Here is a 17,040-nt window from a genome sequence, read left to right on the forward strand (position 1 = left end):
CCATTGTTTCTCTCTATTACAGGATCTACATCATAACGTCCAGGCACTCACATGTAATCTGGATCTCATACTGAAATGGATGACTCTACGATTCTTCGATACCAACCCGTCAGTCCTACTCAAAGGCCTAGAATATCTAACCAATGTATTGGAAATACTGATTGAACAAAACTACAGGGTGTCTGAACAGGAAGCGTCCTCCTTCATTCCGTATCTTATATTGAAGGTAAAACATACCGGGTGATACTCGAAAATTATCACTTGATTTTTAAACTGTGGCTTTTAAATACACAAAATTATCCGTTAATATTGTCAATACAAACAGTTAGATACGGCGCAAACGACATGTTTTAACTATTAATAGCTAAAGCGCCCAAAGGGAAGGGGGAGACATTTAAGTAGGACATGGAAGGAGGCCAGATATTATTTTTGGGCGTCCAAAGCTTTAAAAACCCCAATCCTTCGGAAAAGAAAGAGAAAACATTGACCAATTTAATTTCTTGGCGTTTAATTTTCAACACGAAAATTTTATTTTTGGGGGATATCACTATTTTTAAACGAAACTTTTTTCTCTCTAACTTAATTTATTTTGCAACCGAGTCCATTCCAATCTTTCCATCCCCCGATAAAGGCTATCCCAATAATAATCTCTCGATAATTTTATACGTGTTGTAAAACGTATAGGTATCTTCTCTTTTTTCTCTTTATTACAAATATACAAACGTACAACTAACAACTACAAATAACAAATCTCATTCCTCAGATCGGAGATCCCAAAGACGCGGTTCGCGGGAGCGTCCGCTCTCTGTTCCGTCAACTCGGCTCGGTCTACCCGATGGCCCGTCTGTTCAACTATGTCATGGACGGGTTTTTTTTTTTTTTTCATGCTGCATGCTAAGCAAGAACCATCTGCATGGCAGAGAGAAACAATCAATAATTTATTGATGAGCTGCCCAGCGTCTGGGTTGCCATATGACACGGCATACAACTCAAACAGACATGTCACATTAAATTTAAATTGAAAAGATAGATAGCTTTTCTTCGGGACCAACCATGCCCACTGTCCATACATGGTTGCGGTAACAATCTTGGCTTTTAAACTTGGCTTACGAGTTGAACCTCGTGACATGAACTCTTGAAAATAGCAATCTGATTGGATAGTGAGTCTGAAATCAACCAATGAGGATGGCTTAATCCAAAATTCTAACTTCAACTAAGTTTGAATTCTCCTGCCCACTAGGAAACACTGCTAAATGCCAAATTTCATTGAAATCGGATTGACAGTTCGAAAGTTATCACGGAACAAACAGACTTCAAATTAAATTGGTCCCAAGGGTAAGGTACCTATGTCTAGACCCTTGACAAATTTACCTTAACCCTTGACAAATTTACCTTGACCCTTGACAAATTTACCTTGACCCTTGACAAATTTACCTTGACCCTTGACAAATTTACCTTGACCCTTGACAAATTTACCTTGACCCTTGACAAATTTACCTTGACCCTTGACAAATTTACCTTGACCCTTGACAAATTTACCTTGACCCTTGACAAATTTACCTTGACCCTTGACAAATTTACCTTGACCCTTGACAAATTTACCTTGACCCTTGACAAATTTACCTTGACCCTTGACAAATTTACCTTGACCCTTGACAAATTTACCTTAACCCTTGACAAATTTACCTTGACCCTTGACAAATTTACCTTAACCCTTGACAAATTTACCTTAACCCTTGACAAATTTACCTTAACCCTTGACAAATTTACCTTGACCCTTGACTGACAATCCAAATACAGAACGGTTTAGTCAAAACTCACTTCCTCCGTTATTATTATTATTATTATTATTATTATTATTATTATTATTATTATTATTATTATTATTATTATTATTATTATTATTATTATTATTATTATTATTATTATTATTATTATTATTATTATTATTATTATTATTATTATTATTATTATTATTATTATTATTATTATTATTATTATTATTATTATTATTATTATTATTATTATTATTATTATTATTATTATTATTATTATTATTTTTTAGTAAGGGATATTTCAGGCTGATATCTTCCCTGTTGAAAGTCTCCTAGCCGGACTAAACAAACAAACATACTAGATTTTAAATCGTCGCGTTAAAACTTGGACTTTACTTCGTTTCGCTTAAGTAATAACCAATGTGATTCTGTTTCCAGTGGTCTCAACTGGTACCCCATGCTGATTGGTTGGTTAGAAACATGGTATCCCAACTGGAAAACTTACGACAGGCGGAACATCTAGATTTGGTCAATTGCTATCGAGCTGTGTTTAGTCTATGTATGAAAGTAAGTAAATGTGTTTAGTCTCTGTATGAAAGTAAGTGGACGCTCTCTAATCAATAGGTTGTGGGTTCGAGCTAAATTAATGGAGTTGAAAATTCCGGAAAACCTTGAAAGTCTGTTTCGTGTTAATATAGGCCGGGCGGCGCTTCGAACTCTTGACGTTCGCGCGCCTCCCGGCACGCTTGACTTATGGTTGAAGATTGAATAAGGTCGTTGCTCTCTAATTAAAAGGGTGAGGGTTCAAGTTTAATTAATATATAAGAAGGGCCGAACTCTATTTGTCAGTTACGATGGCACTATTAGTCCAGTGGTAACGCGCTTGCTTGACATTCAGAAAGTCCCTCGGTTCGATTTCCTAATGCCATAAAAAAATTAACTTTCATCTCGATTTAAATTAGTTACATACCTACTTTCTGGTGTTGACGTTGCAACTGGGATTTTTCTCTGAAAATTGTGCCTCTCCTAGCTCATCTGATGAGAAACATACTCTGGGATGGGCGTGTCACGACACAGAACACACGAGTCTAATGTAGCAGTTGTTTCATTGGTACAAAAAAAAGAATGAGTCTAATGTGTATTCAGCTCTTTTAATGCTCTAACGTTATATTTTCAGCTTTACAATGTACCACCTCTATGTGAGAAGGTTAATGAAGATGCTCTACATCATATTCTCAAGGAATTACTCCTGCTCCTGTCAGAGAAAAAGAGTGCCAAATGGGAGACACTCAATATGTTCCTCAAAGTGATGAACTCCCTTGCACTCCGCATATTGGAAAGATCTGATCATACTGCAGCTGTCTGGTGAGTTATCTTCGAATTCCGCTCAAGTAGCTTTTCCACAACTTTTTTGAAGAGGTTTGACAGAGGGAACTGTAACTGCTAAGGTCTTATCGTCCCGAAATCGAAGAGAGAAGGAAGACAGGATAAGAGAAAGCCAGCCGTTCCGAGAATAAACATTATCCCATCAGGATAAAATCCGCCCCGGGCGGGAATAGAGGTAACCTTGTGAAGGTCCATTCCAACTATTAGTTTGTATAGAAAGGGATACTACATACTACTTCACTTTTTTGGCCAGCCTAGTTAGCTTGGTTGTAAGCTCTGGGTTCGATTCCCACCCGGGGCGGATTTTATCCTGAAATTATAAACAGGATGACTTTCTCCCATCCTGTCTTCCTTCTCTCTTCGTTTTCGGGACCATAAGAACTTAGCAGTTACCGTTCCCTCTATCAAACCTCTTTAAAAAAAGTTACAAAAAATAGTGATGTCCCCCAAAAACAACTTTTTTGTATAAAAATTTGAGCGCCAAGAAATTTCCAATTCCCCCGCGAATTATCTTATCCAATCCTCCTATTTCTTCTTCCAGTGCTACATTCAGAGTTCTGTTTGATGGTATCAAGGCAAGTGTAGAGAGACCTAGCACTCAAGTAGAGCATTTCATTGAGCTTGCATGGAAGTGTATGTGGAAAGTTATCAAGTTCTTCCCGGAGTGGGACTCGAAGCTGGACTACGTGCGAATACTGGCCGAAGCACATGTCTTCCTAAAGGTGATTTCATCAATAGAATTGAATTGACCTATTGTTCTTCTCCCCGTTAAGATGTCACAAAGGTAGTTCAGATAGACACCTTTGAACAGTTTAGGACGCGTTTCGTTCTTGTTAGAATTCATCAGCTAGACATAGCTCCCAGGTGCTACCTAAAATTTTGGAGGTGGGATTTTTGAATTTTCGAATAGTGAGACCAATTTTTTTTTATTACCATTTCCAGGCTTGGAAACAAATTAATCCCCGGAGTGGGACTCGAAGCTGGACTACGTGCGAATACTGGCCGAAGCACATGTCTTCCTAAAGGTAATTTCATCAATAGAATTGAATTGACCTTCTCCCCGCTAAGGTGTCACAAAGGTAGTTCAGATAGACACCTTTGAACAGCCGCATTTCGTTCTTGTTAGAATTCATCAGCTAGACATACCTCTCAGGTGCTACCTAAAGATTTATAAGTGGGTACAAGTGGCATTTAAATTTTCGAAAAGTGAGACCAAAATTTTTTGAGCACTATTTTCAGGCTTGGAAACAAATTAATCTCTTATGTTTAATTCTTTATTAATAAATCATATGAAAAAGAAATAAAATATAATCATTTTCTTTTTTGTCTTTTTTCTAGATATTTGTAAAGAGTGAATGAGTTACGAAAAAGAAGTAGGCAGTCTTTCTACTTTTTTCTGTGGACTCAGGAAAGACTAGTTAGTTTTTATAGATCGCTCATTCTCAACACATCTATTAATCTCTTTTGTATCTTTATTGATAAATCTAATGTAGAAGAAATAAAATATAATCATTTTCTTTTTTGTCTTTTTTTTTCTAGAGATTGGTAAAGAGTGAATGAGTTACGAAAAAGAAGTAGGCAGTCTTTCTACTTTTTTCTGTGGACTCAGGAAAGACCAGTTAGTTTTTATAGATCGCTCATTCTCAACACATCTTTACTTTTTCGCCACAAATCGGATTTCTTCTCCACATGTATAAACCCGTATCTAAATCCAAGCCCCTCACTCTCTTCTCCGCAGACATTTCCCTCAGCCTGGTGGCGTAGCCAGCCCGTGAACACCCCCCTACGTACCGTCAAGACGGTGATACACTCCATGGCTAGAAATCGCAAGTCCGACCTTGTAGTGTACTTGAAGCAAGTTCCGGGAGTGACTGAAGACAGCGAACTACCTGGTGGCGTAGCCAGCCCGTGAACACCCCCCTACGTACCGTCAAGACGGTGATACACTCCATGGCTAGAAATCGCAAGTCCGACCTCGTAGTGTACTTGAAGCAAGTCCCGGGAGTGACTGAAGACAGTGAACTCTACTACTATGTTCACAAGATGCAACAAGTAAATGCCGCTTCCTCTTAAACTTGAATAGTAGGCTTGCACAAACACCATTGAGGCTTGCACATTTGCACAATCCTTTTGATAGAGTTTTGCACGAATAACCTTACTTTCGACATCTCCCTTGATCATAGACTTTTCTTGATTTTTCCTTAGATCTTTCGTCTTGTTGACCTCTTCCTTTTTTCCTCGCCCTATTCTACTTCTTCTTCTTCTTCTTTTTCTTCTTCTTCTTCTTCTTCTTCTTCGTCTTCGTCTTCTTCGCTTTTTCCCGTGTTCAGCCCGTCATTCCACAACTCTCTTGATCAAATGGTTTTCTTGATTTATCGTTAAATCCTCCGATCCTAGTTAAATCTAGGGGTCGAGTGGATTCGGACACATCACATGCCTTCAGGCACACTCCATTTGTCAAGGGTTTAGGCAGTGCCTTGCCCTTGGGATCAATTTAATTTGAAGAAACCCATTTACTGATGATGAATCTTTGCTTTGTTTATCTACCTCGTTAAATCTTTGCTTATCTACCTCGTTAAATCTTTGCTTTGTTTATCTACCTCGTTAAATCTTTGCTTTGTTTATCTACCTCGTTAAATCTTTGCCTTGTTTATCTACCTTTGCTGACATTTCCTTTTCTCTATTTTGTCTACCTATCCTTGCAAACCTCTTCTTTCCGTGTACAAACCTTGTGATTGACTCATCTGTTTATCTACCTCGTTAAATCTTTGCTTTGTTTATATACCTCGTTAAATCTTTGCCTTGTTTATCTACCTTTGCTGACATTTCCTTTTCTTTATTTTGTCTATCCTTGCAAACCTCTTCTTTCCGTGTACAAACCTTGTGATTGACTCATTGAGTACAAACCTTGTGATTGACTGATTGAGTACAAACCTTGTGATTGACCAAATGAGTCTTCTATGAATAAACCTAGCTTTATCATTTCACAACTCTTTTGACAGTCTTGACCATAGCTAAAGTCGTTTTTTCTTGAATTGAATTCGTTCTTCCTTAATCTTGTCACAGGTATTAGTATCTTCTCCTCTCTTTTGCATGTTGTAAATTGTAACCTAGTTTGCTTGTTTTATTTAGTAGTAAGCCAAGCTAACATATAACGAAAAATTTATATCCGTTTTTGGTAGATAAAATATTCAAAAATCATATGATCATAAATTTTAAAATGTAAATGTTACCTTGACAACGTAGTCCAGAACAGTCCAGATCTGTCTAGGACGCAGACATAGTATGCTTTAGACCCGAGCCTCTAGAGGACAATCGAGATTTGATCTGTTTTCTGTGTGCCTCTTCTGGCAAGGGTAGATAATGCCTCTTTTTGGAATTAACGTTTTGTGTGCTTTAAATTTGTTTGTTTTTTGTCCTTTGTTTAAAACTACTGTGAGTATTCTATCGTAGAACGAAATACATTTCTTATACTTTTTTCTATACCGAAACCAATCAACTACTGTGAGTATTCTATCGTAGAACGAAATACATTTCTTATACTTTTTTCTATACCGAAACCAATCTTCTCTCTTCGAATAGAAAGTGCACAATGTTTGTAGGAATATGAAATACTTCTCTGGGGAGGAATGAGGACACTTTAGCTTCGCCAGATTTTTGTATCTAAAGTCGTGAATTTCGGGGTGCACCCAGCCTCGTGACTACAGTTGAGTTGGTTGAAATATCAGTAAAAGGGCGATCTATTTAAGTCTTGTAAAACCTTGGCATATAAAGGACAACCTGTGGTGTGCTAAAACCCTACCGTCATTCACTCTTTAGGAGTTAAAACTTTATTTGATCAAACTTTATTTTGTACTTATATGTACATTATGTTACCATTTGTAAATATTTATTCTGTAAATAAAGTTTGATCTAATCGTTTAATAGTTAAGAGTTAGAAAGTTTGAAGAATGACTGAAAGATTTTACTCAGTTCATTAATATACTAACTGTATTCGAGTACAAATAAGAGTTTGCTGTCTTAGATCGCTTTTAGTTCTCCTTGATTCAGTTACAAACCAAAAGAACTCATTTCTACCCATTTGGCGTACCTCACCGTAATGGTAAGTGATATCTCCAAATCTGTCTTCTAGGTAATCCCTCATTTTGATCGAAAGAATCAAAATCAGGGAATACTTATGCCGGATCTTACCACAGGGAGTTTTTAGTTAATCCAGAGTTAAGAAAACACTGACCTGTGTAAATCAAATGGGTGACGTCAAAGAAAACTCTTGTGTTAACTCCTAGTGGTAAGATCGGCCATAAAAGACATGCAGGGTCTGGGAATAACTAGATATAGAGCTGTCTATAAATTTTATTGACTGCTATCTTTTTCCCTCAACCAGACCCTTACAACTCCTATATCTCGATCATTTTCCAGCAATTCAAATCCGAAGACGTTGCCAGATCACCCAGCCAAAACTCCCCCCACCCTCCCGAGACGGAAAGTGTGGAAAACGGCAACACGGCAAGCTCGAATATAATGCGAGTAACCAAAGCCAATGCAGACATTCTGACCGAGATATTCAAGAAAATTGGCAACAAGGAAGAAACACATGAGGTGAGTTGACAACACTGTACTATGACGTCACATGAGGTGAGTTGACAACACTGTACTATGACGTCACATGAGGTGAGTTGACAACACTGTACTATGACGTCACATGAGGTGAGTTGACAACACTGTACTATGACGTCACATGAGGTGAGTTGACAACACTGTACTATGACGTCACATGAGGTGAGTTGACAACACTGTACTATGACGTCACATGAGGTGAGTTGACAACACTGTACTATGACGTCACATGAGGTGAGTTGACAACACTGTACTATGACGTCACATGAGGTGAGTTGACAACACTGTACTATGACGTCCATCCAGAACACACAGGAGACCATTGGGTTTCCCCTCGACCAGCTGCAGACACAGCGTATTGTCCGAGAATTCAATATGGCGCCAACGAATTCCCTCCTTATTCTATTCTATTCTATTCTATTCAAAACTTACTTGGCTTGATCATCCAGAACACACAGGAGACCATTGGGTTTCCCCTCGACCAGCTGCAGACACAGCGTATTGTCCGAGAATTCAATATGGCGCCAACGAATTCCCTCCTTATTCTATTCTATTCTATTCTATTCAAAACTTACTTGGCTTGATCATCCAGAACACACAGGAGACCATTGGGTTTCCCCTCGACCAGCTGCAGACACAGCGTATTGTCCGAGAATTCAATATGGCGCCAACGAATTCCCTCCTTATTCTATTCTATTCTATTCTATTCAAAACTTACTTGGCTTGATCATCCAGAACACACAGGAGACCATTGGGTTTCCCCTCGACCAGCTGCAGACACAGCGTATTGTCCGAGAATTCAATATGGCGCCAACGAATTCCCTCCTTATTCTATTCTATTCTATTCTATTCAAAACTTACTTGGCTTGATCATCCAGAACACACAGGAGACCATTGGGTTTCCCCTCGACCAGCTGCAGACACAGCGTATTGTCCGAGAATTCAATATGGCGCCAACGAATTCCCTCCTTATTCTATTCTATTCTATTCTATTCAAAACTTACTTGGCTTGATCATCCAGAACACACAGGAGACCATTGGGTTTCCCCTCGACCAGCTGCAGACACAGCGTATTGTCCGAGAATTCAATATGGCGCCAACGAATTCCCTCCTTATTCTATTCTATTCTATTCTATTCAAAACTTACTTGGCTTGATCATCCAGAACACACAGGAGACCATTGGGTTTCCCCTCGACCAGCTGCAGACACAGCGTATTGTCCGAGAATTCAATATGGCGCCAACGAATTCCCTCCTTATTCTATTCTATTCTATTCTATTCAAAACTTACTTGGCTTGATCATCCAGAACACACAGGAGACCATTGGGTTTCCCCTCGACCAGCTGCAGACACAGCGTATTGTCCGAGAATTCAATATGGCGCCAACGAATTCCCTCCTTATTCTATTCTATTCTATTCTATTCAAAACTTACTTGGCTTGATCATCCAGAACACACAGGAGACCATTGGGTTTCCCCTCGACCAGCTGCAGACACAGCGTATTGTCCGAGAATTCAATATGGCGCCAACGAATTCCCTCCTTATTCTATTCTATTCTATTCTATTCAAAACTTACTTGGCTTGATCATCCAGAACACACAGGAGACCATTGGGTTTCCCCTCGACCAGCTGCAGACACAGCGTATTGTCCGAGAATTCAATATGGCGCCAACGAATTCCCTCCTTATTCTATTCTATTCTATTCTATTCAAAACTTACTTGGCTTGATCATCCAGAACACACAGGAGACCATTGGGTTTCCCCTCGACCAGCTGCAGACACAGCGTATTGTCCGAGAATTCAATATGGCGCCAACGAATTCCCTCCTTATTCTATTCTATTCTATTCTATTCAAAACTTACTTGGCTTGATCATCCAGAACACACAGGAGACCATTGGGTTTCCCCTCGACCAGCTGCAGACACAGCGTATTGTCCGAGAATTCAATATGGCGCCAACGAATTCCCTCCTTATTCTATTCTATTCTATTCTATTCAAAACTTACTTGGCTTGATCATCCAGAACACACAGGAGACCATTGGGTTTCCCCTCGACCAGCTGCAGACACAGCGTATTGTCCGAGAATTCAATATGGCGCCAACGAATTCCCTCCTTATTCTATTCTATTCTATTCTATTCAAAACTTACTTGGCTTGATCATCCAGAACACACAGGAGACCATTGGGTTTCCCCTCGACCAGCTGCAGACACAGCGTATTGTCCGAGAATTCAATATGGCGCCAACGAATACCCTCCTTGTTGTATTCTTCCTGTTCGTATTGAAACACGTGCTGGTTGAAGTAGTACTGCAGGTGTTCGTTGGCGTAGTTGATGCACAGCTGCTCGAAACTACCAACGAAAAATTAAATGAAAGAAAAATTTTAGTTTGGAAAAAAATAAGCGGAAAGTAATTTAAGTAAAAAAATAATTGGAGTAAAAAGTACCGTAAAAAGTTAGAGAGCAACTAACTGCCAAAGAAAATTTGCGAAACAAAATTTGGTTGGACTGTGACAGCGAAAAATTTAGTAAAGAAAAAGAGTTTTGTTTTTTTGTTTTTTTTTTTTTTTTTTTTTTTTTTTTTTTTTTTTTTTTTTTTTAAGAGGTTTGACAGAGGGAACTGTAACTCTAGGGTCTTATCGTCCCGAAATCGGAGAGAGAAGGAAGACAGGATAGGAGAAAGCCAGCCGTTCCGAGAACGAACATTATCCCATCAGGATAAAATCCGCCCCGGGCGGGAATCGAACCCGCGGCCTAGCGCTTACAAGGCAGACACACTACCAACTAAGCTAACTAGGCTGGCTTATCATTTTCTTAGATTTGGATTCGCGCGTCTACGCTTGCTACTTGGACCAGCCTAGTTAGTTTGAATAGTAGCACGCCTGCCTCGTTGGCGCTAGGTCGCGGGTTCCATTCCTGGTCGGGGGCGAACTTTGTCCTAACACAGACAAGGTTCCTTCTCGGGAGGGCTGGCTTTCTCCTATCCTGTCTTTCTTCTCTCTTCGATCTCGGGACTTCAAGACCTCAGCGTAGTTACAGAGGTTACATTATCGAACCTCTCGAAAGAAAAATAATAATAATCGAACAAACTGTTCAAGAGACAGGGTTCAACAAATGATCTGCTCGTAAAAGAAAAGTCGTCACGTTAAAACCCAGAACTCCCTTCGTTCAGTTATCTTACCACTGGAAATGAGTTGCGTGATTCTATCCCGATCCATGGCGTCTATAAACTGACCTCGTCCTCTTCTCAATGACTCATCCAGAACATCCAAGTCCCCATCCTCCTGGAAATGACAGATCAATGTCACGTCACGTGAGCTCATGGAGAGTCAGAAAGATGTAGTACAAAGTTTTCCCATAATATGGGGTATTATACTTACTTTATGGAGGGGTATTATACTTACTTTATGGAGGGGTATTATACTTACTTTATGGAGGGGTATTATACTTACTTTATGGAGGGGTATTATACTTACTTTATGGAGGGGTATTATACTTACTTTATGGAGGGGTATTATACTTACTTTATGGAGGGGTATTATACTTACTTTATGGAGGGGTATTATACTTACTTTATGGAGGGGTATTATACTTACTTTATGGAGGGGTATTATACTTACTTTATGGAGGGGTATTATACTTACTTTATGGAGGGGTATTATACTTACTTTATGGAGGGGTATTATACTTACTTTATGGAGGGGTATTATACTTACTTTATGGAGGGGTATTATACTTACTTTATGGAGGGGTATTATACTTACTTTATGGAGGGGTATTATACTTACTTTATGGAGGGGTATTATACTTACTTTATGGAGGGATATTATACTTACTTTATGGAGGGGTATTATACTTACTTTATGGAGGGGTATTATACTTACTTTATGGAGGGGTATTATACTTACTTTATGGAGGGGTATTATACTTACTTTATGGAGGGGTATTATACTTACTTTATGGAGGGGTATTATACTTACTTTATGGAGGGGTATTATACTTACTTTATGGAGGGGTATTATACTTACTTTATGGAGGGGTATTATACTTACTTTATGGAGGGGTATTATACTTACTTTATGGAGGGGTATTATACTTACTTTATGGAGGGGTATTATACTTACTTTATGGAGGGGTATTATACTTACTTTATGGAGGGGTATTATACTTACTTTATGGAGGGGTATTATACTTACTTTATGGAGGGGTATTATACTTACTTTATGGAGGGGTATTATACTTACTTTATGGAGGGATATTATACTTACGAGGGTCGTTTGATAAGTTCGTGGACTCGGATACTTCTTCTTGGTATGAAGCCCAAATGTAGGTGCCACTGTAAAGTATGTCTTGTTTTAGGAAGGTACACCAAGTTTCGTTACATTCCTATTATTAGCCTTTGATTCACAGTTATCGATTGATGACGAGTTTGATAGGCTTTTCATAATGGATAATTCTGAGGTGCAGGCAGTGATTATTTTTTTCTTTTTTGAGGGAAAACCAGGAGTGGAAAAAAACCCCTGACTACATCCGGTGTCGAAATTTGAATCTAATGGGGGTTTTTACTTTGATTCCCGATTTGTTATTAAAAAAAATGAAAAATAATAATTTCCCCGCACCTCGGAATTATCCATTATAAAAAGCCTATCAAACTCGTCATCAATCGATAGTTGTGAATCAAAGGCTAATAATAGGAACGTAATGAAACTTGGTGTACCTTCCTATAACAAGACATACTTTGCAGTGGCACCTAAATTTGGACTTCATACCAAGAAGAAGTATCCGAGTCCACGAACTAACGGCCCGTGTATTTTACTTTCCTTGTCCGTTTCATCAAAGGCCGTTAGATTTATTTTAGAGGGGATATTATACTAGGCTTGTACACCGGAGGACCTGGGTTCTATTCTCGGCGGAGTAGAAAAATTTTCCGGCTCTGTTCTTTGACTTTGAGGTGCGCTCAGCCTTTGTGAGGACAATTGAGCAGCTACTTTTCTCAGAAAGGAAAATACCTAAATGGGGAAATAAAATTCTCGTAATAGTAGAGGAGGCACTATAGTGTGTCCAGATCAATGTGGCAGCAAAAAAATAGGCATTGTTGCCAAACGTGTCACATCTGCAATGGTAGAGAATCTCTAAAAGGGGAAGTTATATTGCACAGTGCTTCTCCGACAGTGAAACAAAGTCAGGTAAGGCGATATCCACCTTACCTGTTCCGGAATCCAACCTCTGAACTTAGAGCTACTGATTTAGGGACCGTTTTGGATGTTTTTGAGTGCGCCAATGCACTTTTTGGGTACTTTTACATCAGAATAGGACTCTACCTCGAAAAAAATTCTCATTTGGTTGTGCCCCATTGGAAACTTCTCTGCCAGCCTATGTAGTTAGTTAGCTTGAAGGGTAGGTTGTCTACCTTGTAAGCGCTAGGTCGCGGGTTCGATTTCCGCTCAGGGCGGATTTTATCGTGAACGGATAAGGTTTGTTCTCGGAACGACCGGCTTTTTTCCTATCCTGTCTTCCTTCTCTCTTCAAAGACCTTAGCAGTTACAGTTCACTCTATCAAACCTGTTAAAAAATACATTTTTATTTTTATGAATGCCGGGTATTTGTTTTGATTATGCAATGTGCTCAGCTTTGTTTCGAAGTTTCGGAAATCACACTAAGTTCGATATTTGAGGAGAATTTAAAATTTAAAGCATCTCTTTCGTTCGACGGAATGCTATTGATAGGCCTACTCTGATTTTCAGTATTCGACGAAATGGTATCCAAAGGCCTACTCTGATTTCCAAAATTTCCATTGACCGAAAGGCTCCCAGTCAAAGGTCTCCCCGCCAGAGGCTTTCGAGAGTCTCCCCGCCAATAAATTTCAAATTGAACGAATTAATCCTTTTAGCCGCATGAACAGGGACCATTTATTTTGTAACGTGTGATGTGGAATGGTCTAAAAAAAAAAAAAAAAAAAAAAAAAAAAATGTAGTGAAACTAGTGATATCATTATTTGTAGTGAAGTTAGGAAACTCCTAAGTCTCATGTTAAGCCATTTTTAGACTTTAGGTACCTATACCTATACGGTATATTTAGACCTTAGGGACAAACAGACCCAGAAAATGGGTTACCCAATCATAAGTGCAAATTCTGCACAGAAAATTAGGATGAAATTTATTTTCAAAGGGAGGGTAATGTAGGTATCTATTTTGCGCTGACACTCAAGTATAGTAAGATAACAGTTAATAGTAGGGTAACCTAGAAACTTTTGAATACATACCCCATTGCCAGGGTGGGGGAGTGGTGGTAGTGACGTCACTAGGCGGATAGTTAGAACATAGATGAATCAGCAGCATGTGAACCAGACCTCCTCTCATGGTGTCCTGAGTTCGAGACCCGGTGAGAAATAAATATTATTAAAACGATAAAATTATCTATATAATGAGACTGAAGTATCTTTCAAGAGTATCTCAGACTTTCAAGACAAGAAAATTATCTAACCTCATTTAGAAAAGCATCTCATTAGCTTTTTAAAATAACACTGCCTTATCTTTAAAACTTTCAACGTTACTAATACCCCCGTATGTATGAAATCTTAAGATAAACTTAAGTTTAACTTGAAATGAAAATCTTGCCAAATTTCATGAAATCTAGCCAGTTATCTCAAGAAATGACATGAAATTGGCAACATTGTTCGTCTTAAGTTAAACTTAAGTTTATCTTTGGATTTCATACATACGAGGGTCAGACTTTCAAGACAATAAAATTATCTAACCTCATTTAGAAAAGCATCTCATTAGCTTTTTAAAATAACACTGCCTTATCTTTAAAACTTTCAACGTTACTAATAATTACTCTAAATAGGTTTCTTTATGTTTGGTTTAAAGCTTTATGTTTGGTTTAAATTGGTTTAAAGCAAAAGTCTTTGGTGTGATACGTATAGAAACACTTATACCTAAAGTTAAATTTACGAGTAACTCAATAAATAAATAAGAACTGAATGAAGTACGAACATATTCGTTTGAACTTGAATACCTAACTTTATAATAAACAACTTTTATTTAGAATTTAGATGTACCTAGATACTGAAATTTGTATTTTTCTCTGCACCAATTACCTCTAGGTAGGTATTGTGGGCTAATTTTATAATATTTTCAGGTAAATTGTTTTAAAGCAAAGCCTTTGGTTTGACCAGGATTACATAAAGAAGGATTTAAAAAGCTAGATTTAACTCAACAAACAAAACTCAATGGATCATTTAATGACTAAGGTACGAACCTAGGAACTCGTAAAAAAAAAGGTACTAGGTACTGAAATTTGTATTTTTCTCTAATGAGGTAAATGTGACAGTCCGACCTAAACGTGTTGACACACTTGACAACAATGTAGGTGAAAATGACGAAAAACTCGAAAAAAGGTTTTTAGTTAAATTGAAATCTCCCTTCCATTTGTTAAGTAAACTTTACTTGACCTTAAGCTCTTGACTTGGAATGTACTTACTTGAAAATGTTGACCATTGAAAAGGTGGACAGAAACCACTTATTCAAGTAGTTATTAATAATTTATTTATGACTTTTTGTTGAGAATTACCTAACGTCCTTAAATGTGTTAAGTAGGGTGTATACATAATTCTAGGACTCTAACTTGGTACTTGACGATAAAAAGCTAAAGTCGGCTATCCACATTGCTGAATCTAGTTATCTAGTCTACAGAACATTTATTTATTTTTAAAACAAATTTAGCAACAAGGCCATTTGCACATCTACAGAGCAAGATCGCCAAAATAATAATAATAATAATAATAATAATCAGTACTGTAATAATAATTGAACGACGAACGGAAGGGGTTCAATCAATAACCTCTGCACCTCTGCTTTTGAATTTTTAAATCACCGAGAAGACGGTCACTGAGATAACACAACCCCTATCCATAGCAACATCTTATTCCACAAAGTGACCCAAAAATCAAATTAAATTGCTCCCAAGGGCAAGGTAAACTTAGACGGTTGACAAATGGAGTGTACCTAAAGACATGTGATGTATTCCAATCCACTCGACCCCAATAATATTCCACTATTGTTTTTCAGTGACGTCCCATCTCTCATCCACCAGCCGTCACCCCGACTGTTGGGCGTTCAGACTCCCCTCCGCTCCTGGCCGTCCATCCCCTGAGAGGCCTCAATCCGCCCGACCTGCCGTCTCAACAGGACCTCTCTCCAGGAAACTTCCCAGGACCACGTCTTTGTCCGATCTTCTAAAGGAATCTCTGACGGAAGTTTCCTTCAGTGATTCTCCCACAAGACACGAGCTGTGTCCCGCCAGTCGGCTAACATCGGGAGGCATCGTGTGTGGGAATTTGGCCAACGCGCTGCGACATCGGAACAAGCGAGCTCGGCCACCGCACGAAACCGGTGCAGAAGAGATGAATGTGGTGGATGTGGAGGAGGTGAGAACGTTAGCTGTGGAGGGGGAAGATTTTGGAAGATGAGCTAGTGTAAATAAAGTGGTGCAATATTAAACTGTTGAGATAAAGGGACTACATGTCCTAATTCGACAGTCTAAACATTAATATCTAGTCTAGTGTAACTTACTTGCTACCTACGCAAAGAGCTCCTGCTTCTTTCCTGATTGCTGAAAGTCTGCGAATAAGGACCATCAGTTTTTGACTATTAGACACTCCGACGGATAGGTTTAGAGATAAACTTGAGACTCAATGAAATAACGCTTTTGATACCTACCTACTCCTGATTCTGTGGTTTATCACTCTCAGGATTGTTGTATCCTGAATTGACCTGGCTCAGTCGCAGTCCTCGATTAATGTTGTTCCGATTTCTTGGTAAGGAATATCTCGTATTTTATTTCAGAGCACCAGTGATGCGCCATGTGCTGTTCCTTCATCATCAGAAGATGAACCATCTACTTCCTCAGCCTCTAATGGAAGCATGGCAGCTCATAGTTCGGATAGATTAATCGACGCTTCAAGAAAATGGCGACAGGCGTTCTCATTGTTCAAGGAGAAAAGCAGGTGAGACAGTCTAGTTTGGAGTTTAGCGTGTCTGCCTTGTAAGCGCTTATCATAATCAGATAAGCTTCGTTCTCGGAACAACTGACTTTCTTCTATCCTGTCTTCCTTTTCTCTTCACTTTTGGGACGATAAGACCTTAGCAGTTACAGTTATCAAACCTCTTAAATAAATAATAATTATAAACAGGTCAGTTTTTTTTCGTAGATATTAATATGATAGGCAGGTACAGTTCGACATTATTATATTTTACCATAATAA

General features: G+C 38.6%; 2 protein-coding genes across 2 annotated transcripts in view; both read left to right on the top strand.

Moving 5' to 3' along the window:
• LOC103506613 (protein mini spindles) overlaps positions 1-5,055 on the top strand; it is a gene marked incomplete at its 3' end in the record, with an annotated part of 84,261 nt that extends 79,206 nt beyond the window's left edge. The window contains exons 29-35 of the mRNA XM_026821548.1: positions 23-226; positions 764-867; positions 1,801-1,804; positions 2,214-2,342; positions 2,953-3,140; positions 3,703-3,883; positions 4,900-5,055. Of these exons, the coding sequence (XP_026677349.1) occupies positions 23-226; positions 764-867; positions 1,801-1,804; positions 2,214-2,342; positions 2,953-3,140; positions 3,703-3,883; positions 4,900-5,055 (966 nt within the window). The remainder of the gene's footprint in view (positions 1-22; positions 227-763; positions 868-1,800; positions 1,805-2,213; positions 2,343-2,952; positions 3,141-3,702; positions 3,884-4,899) is intronic.
• The window catches only part of LOC113466278, a 12,702-nt gene continuing 717 nt past the window's right edge, over positions 5,056-17,040 (top strand). The window contains exons 1-4 of the mRNA XM_026821554.1: positions 5,056-5,213; positions 7,581-7,760; positions 16,018-16,203; positions 16,622-16,782. Of these exons, the coding sequence (XP_026677355.1) occupies positions 5,112-5,213; positions 7,581-7,760; positions 16,018-16,203; positions 16,622-16,782 (629 nt within the window). The 5' untranslated portion in view covers positions 5,056-5,111. The remainder of the gene's footprint in view (positions 5,214-7,580; positions 7,761-16,017; positions 16,204-16,621; positions 16,783-17,040) is intronic.

This window comes from Diaphorina citri, unplaced genomic scaffold (assembly GCF_000475195.1).
Source record: "Diaphorina citri unplaced genomic scaffold, Diaci psyllid genome assembly version 1.1 scaffold12, whole genome shotgun sequence".
NCBI classification, from domain to species: Eukaryota; Metazoa; Arthropoda; class Insecta; order Hemiptera; family Psyllidae; genus Diaphorina; species Diaphorina citri.